The sequence below is a fragment of the Cervus canadensis genome, chromosome 16 (genome assembly GCF_019320065.1).
Source record: "Cervus canadensis isolate Bull #8, Minnesota chromosome 16, ASM1932006v1, whole genome shotgun sequence".
NCBI lineage: Eukaryota > Metazoa > Chordata > Mammalia > Artiodactyla > Cervidae > Cervus > Cervus canadensis.
This window is the reverse complement of record NC_057401.1, coordinates 6404073-6425152: the sequence shown is the minus strand read 5'-3', so window position 1 is coordinate 6425152 and position 21080 is coordinate 6404073. Positions and strand designations below refer to the sequence as shown.

Genomic DNA, 21080 nt, shown 5'->3' with positions numbered 1-21080 from the left:
TATTTCCAGGCCAATACCTAAAAGTCTACCTCATTCTTTCATCATTTCTGGGGAGGAAGGGGGAGCTAGGGGAGGGAGCGATTCTATTAAGACCATCAGCAAAGGAAGGAAAAATCTAGCAACATGCCTAAGAAGAAATAAGAAAGCTCGTCTCAAGTAGGCTATGAGACTTCGACGCTAAGCATAAGCCGACTTTACAAAGTCAGAGATCATGTCTAAGCGGGAAGATTCAATATCGCCCATTTTCTTACGGAGTATCATCTCCCGCCTAATCTTTAACCTCCCATCTGTTGAAAACTCTGTCCTAAGGAGTTCTGAAGGCAGGCTTTAATATTTAAAGCGGAAGTGCCGTTTTAGAGAAATCCAGACTGAGGCGCAAGTAACCACCCCAGCTACCTGCTGTTAGGGGCGGGAGGAAGTTGGGCGTTCCGTGGCGTGCATTCTGCCAACAGGAAGTCACGGTGTGGAGGAAGCCCGGGTTGGGCTGGGTGCAGTCCGCCGCTGCGTGCGGGCGGTGGTCCGCATCGCCGCCCCAGCCGTGTGGAGGCGGAGTCGAGGCGGGGCGCTGATCCCGAGGCCCGCCCCACCCGCCTGGAGGCGAAGCACAGTCAGCTGACTCTCGGACTCGCTGGCTGCTCGCACCCTCCCCCGGACCCCGGACGGGAAGTCTGAAGCCCGGGCGGCTGCCGGTGCTTACGGGGCGGGCCCAGGTAGAGAGCAGCTGAGCAGCCATGGAGCAACGCGGGCTGGGGAGGCTGAGGCTACCCGGGCTGCTGGCGCTGCTGGCGCTGCTGGCGGCGCGGACCCCGCGCGTCTCTGCTTCGCGGGACCTGAATCTTTGGCCCCTGCCTCTCTCTGTGAAGACGACCCCGCGTTTGCTGTACCTATCGCCCGGAAACTTCTTCTTCGGGCACAGCCCCGCTTCCAAGGCCGGCCCCTCCTGCGCAGTCCTGCAGGAAGCGTTTCGGCGGTGAGCGCTCCCGACGGGCGGCCGGGGAGGGGACCCGGAGACCCCGGGACGGGGAGGGACGGCCCACCCTGGGACGCAGCGCAGGCGCGGGGCCCGAGGGGAGGAGCACCTGAGAGCCTCTTAGCACCTGCACGGCCGTCCAGCCTCGCCGACGCTCTTGCCCCTGTTTGGCAGGTGAACCGGCCAGTGACCAGACCAAAGTCACGGGTCTAGAAGAGAGCAGAGCCGGCTTGGCGCAGCCGGGACGGAAACGCAAGCCCTCCCCTGACCGCCCCTCCCCTCCCCCACCCCGCCTCCTAAGGGACCTCCTGGGTGCTCGGGAACGCGTTCGGGTGCAGGATATTGAGCGGAAGGAGTAGCGTGCTCAGAGTTTGTGGCCATTGTTCGCCTCGGAGAATGGAGTGGATGGAGGGTTAATGGCAGTTTATCTGGAGGGAGTTCGAAGAGGAAGATGGGTTCTTAAAGTTTGCGGGCAAGGGGTTTCCCAAAGTGGCTTGTCATTTATAGGCAATCTCTCCTCCCCCAATCTGGTAACAGTTCAGGTGGCAGAAAGTCCTTAGGTTGAAGCATTGTCAAAACTCCCGTTCCCTTCCCAAATCTCTGTTCCATGCAAAGTGTTGGATATTTTCACCTACTACTTTGGTATGGTCACTGCACTGCAGTCCCTGCTTCTCCTTTTGTTTGCCAGAAGCACTTATGTGCTTACTCTCCCAGGTTCCTGTTTCGATCCTTAGTGCTTCTCAGCCCTCCAGCCTCAGGTCTGCAACCCCATTGGCCTCAGGGAGAATTGTGTAGTAGGGGGGCAGCCCACAGTGCTAGCTTTCTCTTCCTTTCTTTTTAAAACTGATGTCTAGTTGATTTGGGGTGTGTGTTGGGGGGGGTGCTTCCCTGGTGGCTCAGCTGTAAAGAATCTGCCTGCCAATGCAGGAGACAAAAGAGACATGGGTTCCATCCCTGCCTGGGTGGGGAAGATCCCCTGGGGGAGGAAATGGCAACCCACGGCAGCATTCTTGCCTGGACAATGCCCGTGGACAGAGGAGCCTGGTGGGCTACAGTCCGTGGGGTCACAAAGGGCGGGACATGACTACTGACTGAGCAGCAGTAAGAGCTGATCTGCGGTGTTGTACCGTGGCGCTGGCTTTGCTCACTTCACCGCGTACAGGGCGGACTGCCCTTGGGGCGATGTCTCAAGAAGCCTCAGGCTTCGACCTGTCCTCAAGGCGCCCTGAAGGAGTGTGGCTTGGTGCTCACTGTACAGGTCCTTTCCTCCCTCAGATTTTGGTCCTTGTTCCCTGAGGTCATTAGAGCTTAATTGTGCTTGCAGGACACCAAGCAGCTGGGAGGTAAATGCAGGACTCGTCAGATCAGCAGCTGCTGACCCCAGCTAGGCCTCGCACTTAGGCTTAGGCCGAAGAGACTTACGGAGTCGATGGCAGAGATGGTTTCTTCTCCTTCCCTTGTGAACCACTAAATAAGGCGAGGGACAATGTTACCCTCATTTTAGATGCATAATCTAATAAGTCTTTGGTGTTGAATCTGCCATCAGGTCAGAATGGCTGGAGTCTGGGTGAAGAAGTAATATGAAGGTGGTTGATTACCCGCCTTAGGATACTGAGAAGGAAAAAGTACCTGAAGGCCATTTAATGGAAGATCATGACTTGGGAATCTTTTAAACATAAACACACCTTATTTGCTCTGGGACTCAGTTCGTAAAACTGGATTTTCCTTCTGTGCCATACTGCTAGTAAAACAAGGACACGGTGATCAGCTGAATGGTGTGAGTCTGGCAAGAAAGCGTGGATGATGTCAGGCAACCATGGTTAGATAACCAGAACTTGAAGAAGCTGTGAGATGATTTCAGAAACAAGGCTTGGCATCATAAGGGAGTGTAGGTAGTTATCTGAGGACTTTGCCTAACTAATTTGTGCCCTGTGTGGGAAGCAGCTATTAATTATACCCTGCATGTTAGGAAGCAGGGTATAAAACATTAGCCATTATGGCTGAGACTTGAAAGCATTCAGGAGAGTGTTCTAGGAACCGAGGAGGGGCCTTTACTACTTCAGAGTAAACACATGATGAAGTTGAAAAGGTTTAGAGATGATGGGTGTTCTAGAATCTCAAGGCCATGGAGAACAGGTAAAACCGAGGCCCCAGTGTGCTGAGATCCTCAAGGCTCCTGTCTCCTGAAGAACCCACTTCTATCAACCCCTGCTTTGAAACAGTATGCATTTTGCAGGCAGAGTTCTGTCTGTCTGGTATGTGGCTGCTTCCTTAGCATTTATAGCAAGATCACATGCCAGTTTTTTTTTTTTTAACCTTTTCCCCTCCTTAGTTAACCAAAACTTTAGTTTCAGTTCCTGACAAGCTCAAATGGGCTTCCCTGGTGGCTCAGATGGCAAAGAATCTGCCTGCAATGCAGGAGACCCATGTTCAATCCCTGGGTCAGGAAGACCCCCTGGAGAAGGGAGTGGCTGCCCCTCAAGTATCCTTTCCTGGAGAATTCCATGGACAGAGGAGCCAGGCGGGCTACAGTCTGTGGGGTCACAAAGAGTTGGAGACGATGGAGCTATTGACTGTTTCACACACACCTTGGATACCACTGCGTCAGATCCCTTTGGGTTTTCTGTTAAGAGTTTTAATATCCAGGGCCAAGCTTTTCCTTATTTAGGACAAGCCAGCACCTGACTCAAATCTTAAAGCTGCCAACAGCTTTAATATCCCCTTAAATTTTTTTTTAAGTTGTGCTAATGTATACATAAGATTGCTATGTACTCAGTTGTGTCTGACTCGTAGCCCCATGGGCTATAGCCCTCCAGGCGCCTCTGCCCATAGAATTTTCTAGTCAAGAATACCTGAGTGGATTGTCACTTGCTGCTCCAGGGAATCTTCCCAACGCAGGGGTGGAACCACCATCTCTGTGTCTCCTGCATTGGCAGCTGGATTCTTTACCACTAGTGCCAACGGGGAAGCCCTAGGATGCTGTGTTAACCATTTTTAGCTATACAATTTAGTGATCTTTATTTCCTCTTGAATCTGTCAGAATTTTTCAGTAGAGACTTCCCTGGTGGTCCAGGGGCTTAGACTTCCTGGATGCTCCCAATGCAGGGGCCCAGGTTCAATCCTTAGTAAGAGAAGTAGATCCCACATGCCAGAACTAAGGCTCAACCCCACCAAGTAAATAAATAATGTATTTTTAAATTATAAAAAGATTTTCCTAAGCTAATGATTTCCCCCAGCACCTTCATCTGTTTCACTGTCTCACTGGTTAACTTCCATACACTTCCAAGTTCATCAGAACTTTCCCATCTCTCCTTACTTCCCTGGAAAAAGCAGAAGACAGTCTTATGAATAAGTAGCTTATACAGCCTTCTGGCTTTTCAAACTCTGTTACAGGTCTTAGGCTTTGAAGACTATGTGATCTTTTTATCTTCTAGCACCTTCAAATGTTTATTTCCTACCCTCTTCCTCTGACATTCAGGTACCAGCAGAATGTAAATTGTCTAGGCCCTAGTGAGGATTCTTTGGTGGTGTTAGCTGGATACTTCTGTTGGAAGGTAACTGAGCCCCGACTCAGTGTGGCGTGAGCAGAAAAGAAAGCTGTCATCTCACACGTTGTGGTTGTTCAGTTGCCCAGTTGTGTCCAACTCTCTGTGACCCCATGGAGGCAGCATGCCAGACCTCTGTGCCTCACCATCTTCCGAAGTTTGCCCAAGTTCACATCCACTGTATTGGTGATTCCATCCTGCCGTCTCATCCTATGACATGCTCTTCTGCCCTCAATCTTTCCCAGCATCAGGGACTTTTCCAGGGTGTCAGCTGTTCACATCAGGTGACCAGAATACTGGAGCTTCAGCTTCAGCATCAGTCCTTCCAGTGAACAGTCAGGGTTGATCTCCCTTAGGATTGGCTGGTTTGATCTCCTTGCTGTCCAAGGGACTGTCAGGAGTCTTCTTCAGCACCGTAGTTTGGAAGCATCAGTTCTTTGGTGCTCTGCCTTCTTTACAGTCCAGCTCTCACAAACATACGTGATCACTGGGAAGACCACAGCCTTGACTGTACAGACCTTTGTCCACAGAGTAATGTCTCTGCTTTTCAACACACTTGTCTAGATTTGTCATAGCTTTCCTGCCAAGAAACAAATATCTTCCAATTTCATGGCTACAGCACCATCCACAGTGATTTTAGAGCCCAAGAAGAGGAAATCTGTCACTGACTTCCACCTTTTCCCCCTCTATTTTCCATGAAGTTAGGGGCCAGTAGCTCATTTGGTAAAGAATCAGCCTACAAACCTGGAGACCTGGACTCAATCCTTGGGTTGGGAAGATCCTCTGGAGAAGGAAATGGTAACCTACTTCTGTATTCTTGCCTGGAGAATCCCATGGACATAGGACCCTGGCAGACCACAGTCCATGGGGTCGCAAGAGTCAAACATGACTTAGCGTCTAAACCCCCACCTAATTGGGCCAGATGCCATGATCTTAGTCTTTTTAATATTTAGTTTTAAGGAAGTTCTTTCTTTCCCCTCCTTCACCCTCATCAGGAGGCTCTTCAGTTTTTCTTCACTTTCTACCATTAGAGTGGCATCATCCCTATGTCTAAGGTTCTCCCGCCTGTCTTGAATCCAGCTGATAACTCATCCAGTCCAGCATTTCTCATGATGTGCTTAGGGTACAGTTTAAACAAACAGGGTGACAGCAGACAGCCTTGTCTACTCGTTTCTCAATCTTGAACCATTCGGTCATTGGTGGCTCAGACAGTAAAGAATCTCACACATTGGGAAGTAGAAACGCAGGCAGGATTTCAGGGCTAGTTGGCTACGTGACTCGACAGTATCATTAGGAAATCTGTATTCTTGTCATCTCTGACCTGCTTGCTTTGGTGTGGCTGCCACTTGTGTAGGTGTCATATACAGAGATAGTTTTCTTCTTGGTGCTCACTTCGGAGAGGAAGTGTCCTCCCACCCTCCTCCCGTCTCTGCCACATCACTGGTCAGAATGGGCTTGCACACCCAGGATTATTGGTTTGATTACTTTTATAATGGGGACCTCATAAGAGTCACTTGGGGTCATGGCCCAGGCAACTTTTAAAATCACACTCTCGGAGATTCTGATTCTGAAGGTCTGGACATCAGTGAAAGTGAAAGTCACTAGGTTGTATCCGATTCTTTGTGACCCCGTGGACTGTACAATCCATGAAATTCTCCAGGCCAGAATAGTGGAGTGGGTAGCCTTTCCCTTCTCCAGGGGTCTTCCCTACCCAGGGATGGAGCCCAGGTGCCACATTGCTGGCAGATTTTTTGCCAGGTGAGCCAACAGGGAAGCCCTGGACATTAGTACCTGTTTGCAAAATGCTCCCCAGGTGATTCTGATGTGCAGCTTGAGGTGGGAGCTTCTAGTTAGACTCATACCAGGTAGCAGGGGTTTGAGGAGTCAACAACATCACCCACTACCATGTATGTATTTAAAACTTAGCTTGTGTTGTTCAGTCCCCAGTCATGTGAGACTGTTTGTGACGCTATGGACTGCAGCACATCAGGCTCCTCGGTCCTTCATTATCTCCTGGAGTTTGCTCAAATTTATGCCCATTGAATCCCTGATGCTATCTAATCATCTCATCCTCTGTCACCCCCTTCTTCTTTTGTCTTCAATAAAACATGGCTACAGTGCTAATCGACTATACCAGATCCCACTCTAGTATGGCAGAAAGTGAAAAGCAATAGAGAGTCTCTTGAGGGTTAAAAAAGATGGGGAAAAGGCTGGCTTAAAACTCAACATTCAAAAAGCTAAGATCATGGCATCCAGTCACATCACTTCATGGCAAAGAGGGAAACAATGGAAACAGTGGAAGTTTTCATTTTCTTGGGCTCCAAAATCATTGCAGATAGTGACTGCAGCCAGGAAATTAAAAGACCCTTGCTTCTTGGAAGGAAAGCTATGATAAACCTAGACAGTGTATTAAAAAGCACAGACATCACTTTGCTGACAAAGATCCATATAGTCAAAACTATAGTTTTTCCAGTAGTCCCGTATGGATGTGAGAGTTGGACCATAAAGAGATCTGAGCACTGAAAAATTGATGCTTTCAAATTGTGGTGCTAGAGAAGACTCTGGAGAGTCCCTTGAACTGCAGGGAGATCAAACCAGTCAATCCTAAAGGAAATCAACCTTGAATATTCATTGGAAGGATTGGTGCTGAAGTTTTAATACTTGGGCCACCTGATGTGAAGTGCTGACTCTGGAAAAGACCCTGATGCTGGGGAAGATTAGGGCAGGAAGAGAAAGGGAGGACAGAGGATGAGATGGCTGGATGGCATCACTGACTCAATGGAGAAGAGTTTGAGCACACTCTGGGAGATACTGAAAGACAGGGAAGCCTGGTGTGATACACTCCAAGGAGTCACAAAGAGTCAGACCCGACTTAGCAAATGAACAACAGTTTGAAAATTTGTTTGAATTTCTCTCTCACACAGATATTATGACTATATTTTTGGTTTCTACAAGTGGCATCATGGCTATAAGAAAATTCCAAGTGAAATGGAGTTACAGAAACTTGAAGTCTTAGTTATCATGGACCCACAATGTGACAATTTCCCCAACATCACTTCGGATGAGTCTTGTGAGTACCTATGTCATGGGAATGGATTGTATACAAAACTGCTTGTTACAGACTTGAGTAACAGAAGCTGACTGTACTCCATGAACTATTGTGAGCTCTTAACCAGTGAGTTTATAATTATTATTTTTAAAAAAACCATTAGGGAACTTCCCCTGGCGGTTCAGTGGCTAAGACTCTGTACTTCCACTGCAGGGAGCACAGGTTTGATCCTTGGATAGGGAACCAAAGTCCCACATGCTGTACTTATGGCAATAATAAATAACTAAATAATTACCATTAAAGTCTGATGGCAAAACTAAAACATAATCATTGCAGGAAATCTTTAAGTACAGTAAGTCAAGAGGAGGAATTAAATTATTCATAATCCCAGCACTCAAGAGTTAACCTCGGTTACTTACATATTTTTTTTGCAGAGTAATGCATTTGAATATTTTACATAGATATAAATAAAAGCATAAGATAAAGGGCATGAGAAAGGGGTCTAGTTCTCTGCATGTGGTTTTTCTGTTTTTCATTTTCCATGTGCTACGCTAAGTTGCTTCAGTCGTGTCTGACTCTTTGAGACCCCATGGACTGTAGCCTGCCAGGCTCCTTTGTCCGTGGGATTTCCCAGGCAAGAACACAGGAATGGTTTGCCATTTCTTTCTCCAGGGAATCTTCATGACCCAGGGATTGAGCCTGTATCTCTCATGTCTCCTGCATTGACATGCAGGTTCTTTACCAATAGGATGACCTAGGAAGCCTGTTTTTTGCCTACAAACATGAATTTAAATAAATATTTTTCAATGACAGCATTTTTAGTAGATGAATAATGTTCTACCAACTGTATGGCTGTGCCAGAACTCACTTGGCTTATCCCTTAATTTTGGACATCTAGATAGTTTATTTTGAAATCAAGTCTGTGCTTATAGGCATGATTTTTCTTTCTTTTTTTTTGGGCACAGTATGTGGGATCTTAGTTCCCTGACCAAGAATTGAACCTGTGCCCCTTGCAGTGGAAGCACAGAATCTTACACTGGGCTCCAGCAAAGCCCTGGCATGATTTCTGTTTATAATTAAGTTGACACATAGATAATGCAGAACTGAGAGGGATGAAGTTTTTCACTTTGATTTATGTTGTATTATATTTATAGTCTGTCTTCACTTATATTGACTGAAAATCAACATTTAACTACATGATTTTTTGTTTGCATAAGATATTATTCTCCAAGGCTTTTCCTAACTTGTTCTAGGAAGAATAAGTGGATGGGCAGACCTTTATCATAGCATGTACTGACTCGAAATTATGTGGAATTGTACCACGGAATCAAAGAAGAGCAATGGGTCATTTAGGATTAGTGCAGAAAGAGCAGACTGGTGAGTCAGGTGTAAAAATAGAAAGGAAAATGCATATCTTAGAGAAAAGAGTAACCCCTTTGTTCTCAGACTGCCTCACAGACAATTAAAATACATCTCTTCATCCTTTTAATTAGACTAGAGGTGAGATTACTTGATGCCTTGATACATCTTTTTGCAAAATAACTTCATTTCTCTTTATTCTGTGGCTGTTCTTAGAAGAGAAACAGGATGGTTTGCCCACATTAGTCATGTGAGTTGACAGCACTCAGACACGTTATGAATTAGATTTTGCAATCTGAATTGAGAAATTATCAGCAAATTACCGAGGAATCTTTGCTGACTAGCAGTACAATGACATACTGTAAAATCCAAACGACGGAACATGTCAAGGCTGGGGAGTTACAGTCTGCCTTGCATTCCGTTTTGCAAACCCCATTTTTCTGAATGGGAGACTTCTGGAGATAAGCTAACCGTGAAATTTTCTGGTTAAAGGATAAACTAGTTTTAAACTAGTTGATGATGATGATAAAAATAACACACAAATGGAAATAACAAGATATCAACCATTGTCCAAGGGTACAGGGAAATCTTGGAGAAACTGACAAGTGTTAACAGCAGCATCAAGTAAAATAAAAATAGGCATCCCCTCAGAACCAGATGTAGACTAATTTCTACCATAGAGAAGTAATTACATACATCAAGAATGTTCTCTGTGGTTTGTCTGCCACAGTGAATGTTTATAAGCAAAACGAAATGTTCATCACTAGAAGAATAGCTGCATATATCTTGTCAGTTGACACTGGAGAATACTCTTCAACAATTGAGAATAAACCAGTGGAGTTACAGGACTTCTCTAGTGGTCCAGTGTTTAAGACTCTGTGTGCCAACACAGAGGACACGCGTTCGACCCCTGATCTGGGAAGATCCCATACGCTGAGGAGCAACTAAACCCAGCCGCCACAACGACTGAAGCCTGCAGGCCTAGAGCCTGTGATCTGCAACAAGGGGAACGACCACAGTGAGGAACCCACGGACTGCAACTCGAGAGGCGTCCCCGCTCGCTGCAACTAGAGAAAGCCCACACACAGCTGTGAAGGCCCAGTGCAGCATACGTCAGGAAATGAAATACTTAAAAAACAAGTGGAGATAGAACAGACGTGGAGAACTTGCCAAGATAAATTGCTGAGTTGGACAAAGGAAGATACATCATAATGTGTACAGGAGGATACCATTTAAATACCAACATAATACAAGAAGGTGCACAGAAAGCAGTATTCTTTTTATTGTCACGTGGATATACAGGGGCCCCGGAAAAGACCTGCTGTTTCCTCTAAGGAAAGTAGGGAGTTCAGTGGGCATCTCAAAGGGCTTTTAGTCTTACCTATCACATTTTTTTATTTTAAAAAGAGGAATCCATTGCTGTTATTTGCATGTATACCCATCAAAACAGTGTGGTGCAAAAAGTATAGAAGGGGATAATTGAAAGAAAGATGCCTTCATCCCACCTCAGGGAGCTTATCAGTGTTAAGACTAAGAATTTGGCTTTGAAATAAAAATTCTATAGCTTATTTGTCCATATATTTAGGAAACACAGTCTCCTCCTTACTGCTTTATATGTGTGGTTTTTGCATTGGGTTGAATCAGAATCCTTTACAATATCAGCCAGTCCTCAGCTGTTGGAAAATAATTGGCATCAGGTATATGCCACATGTTAATGGTTTTAGATAAGTCTTTGTGCTGACTGATTCCAGGAGATCTCAGAACTGGAATGTGGCAAAATCTGGCTTTTAAACAGTGACCAGTGAAATGGTGAGTTCTATTTAGGTAGCTTAAACTAAGGATTTAATAGAGGGGTGGAATCGTGATTAGACTGTGGTCATAATAGCAATACCATTCTTAGCCTGGCCTTTAGCTAACTCACGACTGTTCGTCTTATGGAAAGCTTCCTTGTCAGAAGATTGTCACCTGATCGTTGGCTGTTGATAGAGCTGTTTTCCCTATGTGTAGCCAGCTGTTACGCATCACCCTGGGTGATGGTGGTGCAGGGTGATGATGAAGCAGAGATGCCAGTTAAGTCATGAGCCTGCAGCCCTCGAGTGTCCCTCCTGCTGCAGTCTTCATGCCTTTAGCTTTCAGCCTCTCTTTGCTTCCTGGTGCTTCGCTTTCTCTGGGGATGAGTCTATGGGAAACCTTTCTGAAGACTGAGATGAGGCTGGGGCAACCTCTAGTTGCAGGGCTGCGCTTGGTTGCAGCTCGGCAGGGGGGATCTTAGTTCCCAACCAAAGATTGAACTCCATCCCCTGCATTAGAAGGCAGATTCTGGACCACCAGCAAGGTCCCAGCAAGTGAGTGTGAAGGAAGATTCGGGACAATGTTAGGGGTGTGGAGGTCCAGGGCAAGTAGGGGACACAGCGGGGGAGCGGCCGGAGCAGAGAAAACTCTGGTCTTACAGAGCTCAAGACTGACAGCAGAGGCTCCATCAGGGGATGAGGGGCACTGAGGGGCTTGCCCTTTTGACTTAAACTCTCAGCTTAAGTAAGCCCCTGCTCTGTAGAGGGCTAGCGGGAGAGAACTCTCCAGTAAGGGAGAATGAGGAATGAGGGCGGGGCCTCCCGGCTTCCTGACTGAGCTCCTGGGCTGGCTGGAGTGAGGAGAGGATGAGCCCGGAGCCCAGCAAGTGAGAAGCGGGACGCGTTCAGTCTGGGGCTTGTGGACTTTAAGGAAGAGCCGTCAGGGTTTCCGGGGCTTCCCTGGTAGCTCAGCTGGTAAAGAATTCGCCTGTAGTGCAGGAGACCCCGGTTCGATCCCTGGGTCGGGAAGATCCCCTGGAGAAGGGGGGATAGGCTACCCGCTCCAGTATTCTTGGGCTTCCCTTGTGGCTTAGCTGGTAAAGAATCCCCAAGAAATGTGGGAGACCTGGGTTCTATCCCTGGGTTGGGAAGATCCCCTGGAGACAGGAAAGGCTGCCCACTCCAGTATTCTGGCCTGGAGAATTCCATGGACTGAGAATTCCATAGGGTCGCAAAGAGTCGGACAGAACTGAGCAACTTTGACTTTTCACGGGACTTCCACGTGAGGATATACAGAAGGCAGTTGGAGAAACAGGTTTGGAGCTCAGGAGAAAGGAATGATGCAGAAATAACAATGGTATGTTTTGGGAAATGTACTGTGTATCACTGAGGGATTAAAAGCAAACATTTTTTTCTTCCAGTTTTACTGAGACATGAGGTGCACAGTGTTATGATCTGACTTACTTACATCAGGAAATGATTATCACAGGAAGTTAGGGCACGTCCATCTCACATAGATACAAAATTAAAGAAAGAAAAACAGGTTTTTCTTGATGAGAACTCTTATGATTTACTCTGAACAACGTTCACATGTAGCATCCCGCCATGCTAACTGTGTTCATCATGGTGTACATTACGTCCCTTGTACTTATTTATCTTATGACCAGAAGTTAGTACCTTTTGCCTGCCTTTGTCCAGTTACCACCTGCCTCTGGTAACCGAGAGTCTGATCTCTCTCTCTTGAGCTTGCTTGTATTTGAAGTACAGTTACCTTACAAGGCTGTGTTAATTCCCCTTACACAACATGGTGATTCAGTATTTCTATGCATTTTTACACATAAGCCTGACTCATGACTCTGTTCTTCTGAGGAAAGGCTACCCTGTCAGAAGACCGTCACCTGATGACTAGCTGTGGAGAGATCTGTTTTCCCAGGTGTCACCAGCTGTCACACGACACCCTGAGTGGTGGTGGCCGTGGTCGGTGATGATGAAGCAGAGAACTTCTTATTCTCTCCTGGTTTGTTGAGGTGTAATTGACATAACATTATATTAGTTTCAGGTTTACAACATAATGATTTGATATTTGTATATAATGTAAAATGTCACCATCTGTCACCATACAAGAAACATTCTTTTCTTTTTTCCAATACAGATAATTTACTTGTGAAAGGACCAGTGGCTACGCTCACTGCCAACAGAGTCTGGGGAGTATTACGAGGTAAATTCTATGTAGTTTCATTGTTATATTCTAGTGAGGAAAGAGTTTCAGTTGCCACTTTGGGAAATCAAGCATATTAATAGTAAAACTTTGCTTCCTGGGGGCCCTTTGTAGAATGATTTGTTGGGTATTTCCAAAACAATTTCCATTAAGTACTGTATATACATTTGTATATACCACTTAATGAAAGATCATTTGACCTTTTAAAATGTTTGAAGGTTATCGCATTCATAATGCTGCAATTCCGTGATGTTCTTGATCTGTAATATTTAGAGTTATAAATGGCCCTGATCTGCTCCAATTAGATTTGGTTTTATCATCCGTCACCTCTTGTCACCTTCAGTAGCAAGCATGTCGTTTCTGCATTTTATTTATTTATTCAAACAACAGTATACTCATATTTTTTTCTGAACCAGTCTATTAGTGCAGAAGCAGAAAAGCAAAGAGGAAAATCATGTTCCCAATAAAACATGTCCAACTCTCCATGTGTGGTGATGTTTTCTGCTTGATACGAGAAGATGCTCATGACCTCAGTGCAGCATAAATGCATGTGCCGTGGCATTTGAGAGTCCTTATCGACTCAGCTTGGTTCTTCTCCGGTGTCTCCTTTCAGGAGTGGAGTTGTACTTGATCTCATTGTCCATTTTCAGCTGAATCCACTGGGCAATTGGACTATTGTTCTGTTTCTTGGCCAGGAATCATTTGATCCTGGGAGTCTCAAGAAGAGAAGTTCAGGAACAGAGTCAACCACACACACCATGATGACCTAGAAAAGAAGAGAACCCTTCACCCATTTTAAATTCCTGTGAATTTAGAAATATAAGAAAGTTTGCAGGAACGTTGTGAAAAGATAAAAATATACTCTGAGTGATTGGAGGCAGTGAGCAGAGAAGAACCTTAAAAGCTTTTCCTGTGACTTTTAGTCTGAACTTCAAAGTTCAGGCATTGGGACATTTACTTTTGATGTTCAAAAGCTGCTTTGACCTCTTCTTTTGAGAGGATGAGATTTTGTGTTACTGCCTTCCAGATTACTATGGTTTTGAAAAAGGAGAAGAATAATTTTCTTTAATGTGAGCTAGCCAGCCAAAGTTATAGTAATTAAAAGGAGAGAAACCTTTGGATTTGACTCTGGTTGAGTGTTATCTAGAATAAAATAATGATTGTTAATGCTATGCTTTATAGTCATAATAATAATGGTATGATTGTGATCTTATTCAAAATAATGACACGAAAATAGCTATAGATAACTTACCGCAAATGTAACTACAGATATTATCATCTAGATTATTTACATATACTGGGATGTGATGTTAAACTGTTACCAGTCTGGTCTGCTTGTCTTATCTGGGGTCTGTTAGGGAAATGAGCTTTATTGATGTCTGCGCTAATCCACATAAGAACTTTTGAGAGCGTTCTGTGAATCTAGTCCAGGAAGTCTTTATTTTCCGCTTCCTGTCAGACTTTGAAAGTAAAAAATGTGCCATAAATGATAGTTGAGTGTACTGGTACTTAACAGAAAATTCCAAAGTTATTCTGTATTTGGGGATAGGAGGGAGGCATAGCCTAAGGAATTTTGAACTTTTTATTCTTCCCTAATTTTTTTTGAGGTATAATTGACATAACATTATATTCGTTTCAGTTTTCCAACATAATGATTTGATATTTGTATTTAATGCAAAATGATCACCAGGGTAAGTTTAGTTACCATCCATCACCACACATAGTTAGAAGAGAATTATTTTTTTTATGATGAGAACTTCTGAGATTTACTATTTTTAGCAACTTGCAAATAGGTAGCACAATATTTATTAATTACAGTCACTATGCTGTACCTCACATCCCTAGGACTTATGTATATTCGAAAGATTGTACTTTTTGATCCCTTTCACCCATTTTGCCCACCCCCTACCTCTGCCTCTAGTTTTTATATATATGAGCTTGGTTTATTGTTTTTCAGATTCTACATCTAATTGAGATCATGCAATATGAAGTATTTGTCTTTCTCTGTCTTATTTCATTTAGCATAATAGCTTTAAGGTCCATCCATGTTGTTGCAAATAGCAAGCTTTCCTTCTTTCTGTGGCTAAATAGTATTCCATTGTACACATATACACCCCACATCTTCATCCATTCATCCTTTGATGGATGGGTTGTTTCCGTATCTTCCCTATTGTAGTCAATGCTGCAGTGAACACAGAGGTACACACATTTGGGGTGGAGGGATTTCGTGTTTTGTTTTCTCTGGATAAACACCAAGAAGTGGAGTTGCTGGATCATGTGGTAGCTCTATTTTTAGCTTTTTAGGAACCTCCGTGTTTTCCATAGTGGCTTCACCAGTTTATATTCCCATGAACAGTGTTAAGGGATCCTTTTACTGCATATCCTCGCCAACAGCTGTTATTTTTGTGTTTTTGATTATAGTCATTCTAACAAGTGTGAGGTGATATGTCTCTGTGGTTTTGATTTGCCTTTCCCTGATGGTTAGTGATGTTGAGCACCTCCTCATTTACATGTTGGCTATTTATGTGTCTTCCTTGAAAAAAATACTTGTTCACAATCTTCTACCCATTTTTTAATTGGACTGTTTGTTTTTTGCTATTGAGTTGTATGAATTCTTTATATACTAATCCCTTGATAGATACATAATTTGCAAGTATCTTCTCACCTTTAGTAGATTGCCTTTTCATTTTGTTGATGATTTCCTTTGATGTGCAGAAGCTTTTTAGTTTGGTGTCACCCCATTTGTTTATTTTTGCTTTTATTTCTTTTGATTTTGGTGTCATATCCTAATAATTAATTCTTTTTTATTGTTTAGTAGAGTTCACTAGTGAAGCCTTCCAGTCCTGGCCTTTGTTTGTTGGAGACGTTTTATTATTGTTACCATCTCCTTACTGGTAATCAGTCTCAGATTCCGTTTCTCCGTAATTCAGTCTTGGTAGGTTTTCTCTCTAGGAGTTCATTCATTTCTTCTAACTTGTGAAACTTGTTGGCATATAGTTGGTCATACTAGTCTCTTATGATCTTTCATATTTTTGTAGTATGTTGTCACATCTTCTCTTTTATTTGAGCTTGCACTACAGGGAAACGTTGGAGATATTGTGGGTTTGGTTCTAGACCACTGCAGTAAAGTGACTATCTCAATGAAGGGAGTCACACAAGATTTTTGGTTTCCCAGTGGGTGTAAAAGTTATGCTTACACTATACTGTAGTTTTTCAACAGTATAGTGCAATAGCATTGTGTCTTAAAAATAGGTACATACCTTAATTTAAAAATTGTTTTCATTGTTTAGTCAGTAAGTCATGTCTGACTCTTTGTGACCCCATGGACTGTAGCCCACTACGCCTCTCTGTCCATGGAATTTCCCAGGCAAGAATACTGGAGTTGGTTGTGTTTCCTCCTCCATTTTAAAAATACTTTATTGGTGATAAATACTGATATCATCTAACAATACAGGGTTGCCACAAACTTTGGATTTGTAAAAAATCTGTGAAATGCAAGAAACTGAAGTACAATAAAGTGAGGTATACCTGTATTCTTAGGTTAAAATTTTCCTTGGCAATATAGTTGTCAGCTAGAATCATGAATTTTGGTAAAGTCAAGGCTAGATAGAGGAATTGGCCTATAACAGGGAACAGTCACATGAATAAAAAAGTCTGCAGCTATAAATAAAACACTGTTTAATTTGAGCCTTTCTGGTTTCATGGTGTTTTCTGAGCCTCTTAGCCTTCTGTGAAGTTTAGGTACTGATAGCTTATGGTAAAGGGTGTTGGATTTCTAATCGCCAAATAAGATTTAGCTTCTGGACCATGGACCAGCCTTGATCACTCAAGAGCTGTTGTGTAGCGGAGTTTTGGGACACAAAACTCCTACTGTTACCAAGGGAGTTATATACTTTTAAAATTAGCTATTCAGTTCAGTTAAGTCGCTCAGTCGTGTCCAACTCTTTGCGATCCCATGAATCGCAGCACGCCAGGCCTCCCTGTCCATCACCAACTCCTGGAGTTTACTCAAACTCATGTCCATCGAGTCTGTGATGCCATCCAGCCATCTCATCTTCTGTCGTCCCCTTCTCTTCCTGCCCCGAATCCTTCCCAGCATTAGGGTCTTTTCCAATGAGTCAGCTCTTCACATGAGGTGGCCAAAGTACTGGAGTTTCAGCTTCAGCATCAGTCCTTCCAGTGAACACCCAGGACTGACCTCCTTTACAATGGACTGGTTGGATCTCCTTGCAGTCCAGGGGACTCTCAAGAGTAGTCTCCAACACCACAGTTCAAAAGCATCAATTCTTTGGCGCTCAGCTTTCTTCACAGTCCAACTCTCACATCCATACATGACTACTGGAAAAACCATAGCCTTGACTAGACAGACCTTTGATAGCAATGTAATGTCTTTGCTTTTTAATATGTTATCTAGGTTGGTCACGACTTTCCTTCCGAGGAGTAAGCGTCTTTTAATTTGATGGCTGCAATCACCATCTGCAGTGATTTTGGAGCCCCAAAAAATAAAGTCTGACACTGTTTCCACTGTTTCCCCATCTATTTCCCATGAAATGATGGGGGCCAGATGCCATGATCTTAGTTTTCTGAATGTTGAGCTTTAAGCCAACTTTTTCACTCTCCTCTTTCACTTTCATCAAGAGGCTTTTTAGTTCCTCTTCACTTTCTGCCATAAGGGTGGTGTCATCTGCATATCTGAGGTTACTGATATTTCTCCTGGCAATCTTGATTCCAGCTTGTGCTTCCTCCAGCCAGTGTTTCTCATGATGTATTCTGCATGTAAGTTAAATAAGCAGGGTGACAATATACAGCCTTGACGTACTCCTTTTCCTATTTGGAACCAGTCTGTTGTTCCGTGTCCAGTTCTAACTGTTGCTTCCTGACCTGCATATAGGTTTCTCAAGAGGCAGGTCAGGTGGTCTGGTATTCCCATCTCTTTCAGAATTTTCCAATTTATTGCGATCCACACAGTCAAAGGCTTTGGCATAGTCAATAGAGCAGATTTAGTTTTTTACAATAAATCAAAAGAATGTCTCAAAGTTGTAAAAATTTTACCAGACCCACTCCCACAATTTACATTTTCGGATAACAGGATTAGAATTTAACAATAGAAAGATCCTACCAGACCAGGATTAGTCAGAAGGTTTTCAGGAAGGAGAAACTGTCCTGAAGCAGGATACATTGTTGTTATATAATCCCTAGTACAGAGTTTAAACTGAGTTATATGTTGTGTAATCATGAGTTCCAGGCTTAAAGAAAAAAAATCTTTTTATGTGATTAAGACTAAGGAATGTAGAGGGAAAAAAAAAAGTTTGTCCTTTCCTCCTCCTTGAGGAACCCAGGCCCCTCTCTCCTCAGGGGGACCCCTGGACTTCTTATCACCCTGCCGAGGAATTGACTTTCTCAATACCCTCTAAAGTGCCTATAATATTTTATTATGAAAAGTCTTTCTTATAACGCTATAAATTTATTAAGGAACTGGAATTTTATTTTCTTAAATCACTATTTTTTCTGTTTATCATACAAACACAAACACGGGTATGGGTACAATGAAGCTTTTTTTTTTTTTTTCATAGCAACAGGGATTTTTTTAAATCGAGCTTTTATTTTAGAGAATGTTACAGAGTGTAACATACTTAATTTTATTTGCCTTTTCTGGTTATGGTTCTATGTTTGGATAATGTATCTTTTATTTTCTCCTTTATAAATTAATGCAATAAATTATAAATTTTATTTTCCTCAGGTTTAGAGACCTTTAGCCAGTTGATTTATCAAGATTCTTATGGGACTGTAAGTATGATTATTGTATGTTACTAACATTATTGGGTAGACATAATAAAACATTCTATTGGAAAAATGTAAACTTTTTAGCAATTTATTGCTTCTTGAATGTTTCTTCTCCCCAAGTGTGTCTCTTAGCTGGTAAATGTAGTTTTTACACTTTGTTTGGTTGTAAATTAATCTCTTATCCAATACTTGCATAGACAGATGTAATCATCATTGAACTTGAGAAAATTCTAAAAATAAATAAAAGTTTTCTTTTGTCTTTTAGTTCATTGTCAATGAATCCAACATTGTAGATTCTCCAAGGTTTCCTCATAGAGGAGTTTTAATTGATACCTCTAGACACTTTCTGCCCGTTAAGACGATTTTGAAAACTCTGGTAGGTGATTGTTTAACTCCATTGTCTGCTCCTTCATGTCGTTACTGTATGTTGGTCACTGTGCTGTTGTGCCGGTTGGAACAAGGGATTCATTTCCATACACTAAGTCTATTTCCGTATAGTAAGTGTAAGCAGTGGGCTTTTCCCTCCCTTCCCTGAGATATATGTTTCCTCTGCTGAGAAGTGGAGGCTCCCCTCGGGAATCACCCTCTTGTTTTCATTGAGGTGGGAGAGAGGCTAACCCAGGATTCAGTCAGCATTGTTAAGAAAAACACTCAGTTTTAATGCTGCCTGTTGGCCCTCTATGTAAATCTCAACTGTCAAATCATGGGTCGAGACTTTTCATCAGGAATATATCACCTCTGGTTTCTGCTGCTGCTGCTGTTGACTTAGTCCGTCCGACTCTTGGGACCCCATGGACTGTAGCCCCCAGGCTGCTCTGTCCATGGGATTTCCCAGGCAGGAATACCGGAGTGGGTTGCTCTTTTCTTCTCCAGTATCTCCAGTTATGGACCTTTAATTCTGTGACCTCCACTTACTGCTTTTTTCAGTGGCCTAGAAAGGAATCTGAGAGCAGCTTTGTAACTAAGAAAATGTTCCAAAGAAATATGGAACCTCAGGTGGTGGGCGCTGGGAAGCAGCGCTGACGTAACTCTCTCCTCTTACTGACGCTTTATGGGTTCATCCCTCCCATCACTGTCAGTTTGTGAGGATCAGGAAGTTTTCCTGTACCTTCGCCGAATCATTTATGAACATAGCCTGTTAGAAAAAAGTTATTTTTACATTTGTATTTAAACCTTGAATTTTTTCTTCAAAAGACATCATTGTAATTTTTAATGAAAGAAATACAGGCTTAGTGTAAAAAGAAGTTTGAACACAGATATAAATAAAATGAGATTATGGTGATCCCATAATCTCATTTACCAAAGACTGACATAAATTTTTATGTCCCATTTATCTCATTTTAGACTTGAAGAATGAATTAACATGTGATTCTTTTTCTATTGAAATGTAGTTGACATACAATATTCTATTAGTTCTAGGTATACTAAATCATGGTTTGACATTAGCGTACATTATGGAATGACCACCAGGATAAGTCTGGTATCCATCTATTCCCATATAGTTATCACAATATTATTACCTTCCCAGGGTTTATTTATCGTGTTTCTGGAGGTTCATTCCTCATAATCCTCTTCACCTGTTTTCACCCACCCCCTTACCCTCCTGGCAACCACTCTCTGTATTTGAGTCTGTTTTTGTTTCATTTTGCTTTTTAGGTTTCAGATGAGAGAGGTCCTTGGTATTTGTCTTTCTCTGATGTAGCTCTGGTGTATTTCACATAATATCCTCTAGATTTACCCATGTTGTCACAATGGCAAGATTTCATTTTTTTATGGCTGAGTCCACTCTGTTCTGATTGGAGAACTTAGTCTATTCACATTTAAAGTTATCACTGATGGATCTATACGTACTGCCATTCTGTTAATTGTTTTGGGTTGTTTCCATAGTTCTTTTTTGTTCCTTTTATCTTTTTTGCTCTCTTCCCTTGCCACATGATGGCTATCTTTAGTGTTATGTTTGGATTCCTTCCTTTGTGTGTGTACCTATTAATAGGTGTTTGGTTTGTAGTCACCATAAGGTTCATATATAACAGGCCCTGCCCCCTGTGGGGGTGCTGCTCCATGGGTGGGCAGAGCTGGGCCCCGGGGCAGCTGCCTGTGGGACTGGCTTCGGGGACTGGCGCTGGCCTGTTGATGGGCAGTGAAGTGTCTAGAAGGAGGACTCCAAAACAGCAGATAACGTCACCAGTGTCAGCAAGCCCCCCAGAAGGCTCCCTCTAGTGCTTTTGTTCCCAGGGGGATTCCCACTTGTCTCCTGCCTCTCTGGGAGGCTAAGATCAGCACGTGGTTCTGACCCAGGCTTCTTAAAAATTACTGCCTTTGCCTTGGGACTAAGAGCCTGTGAAATTTGAAAAGCACAATCTGT

General features: G+C 43.3%; 1 protein-coding gene across 1 annotated transcript in view; it reads left to right on the top strand.

Moving 5' to 3' along the window:
• The first annotated feature begins 477 nt into the window (after positions 1 to 477).
• Positions 478 to 21080, top strand: part of LOC122454605 (beta-hexosaminidase subunit beta-like) — a 31926-nt gene continuing 11323 nt past the window's right edge. Inside the window, exons 1-5 of the mRNA XM_043489210.1 lie at positions 478 to 970; positions 7440 to 7585; positions 12866 to 12931; positions 18672 to 18718; positions 18981 to 19091. Coding sequence (XP_043345145.1) covers positions 732 to 970; positions 7440 to 7585; positions 12866 to 12931; positions 18672 to 18718; positions 18981 to 19091 — 609 coding nt within the window. The 5' untranslated portion in view covers positions 478 to 731. The remainder of the gene's footprint in view (positions 971 to 7439; positions 7586 to 12865; positions 12932 to 18671; positions 18719 to 18980; positions 19092 to 21080) is intronic.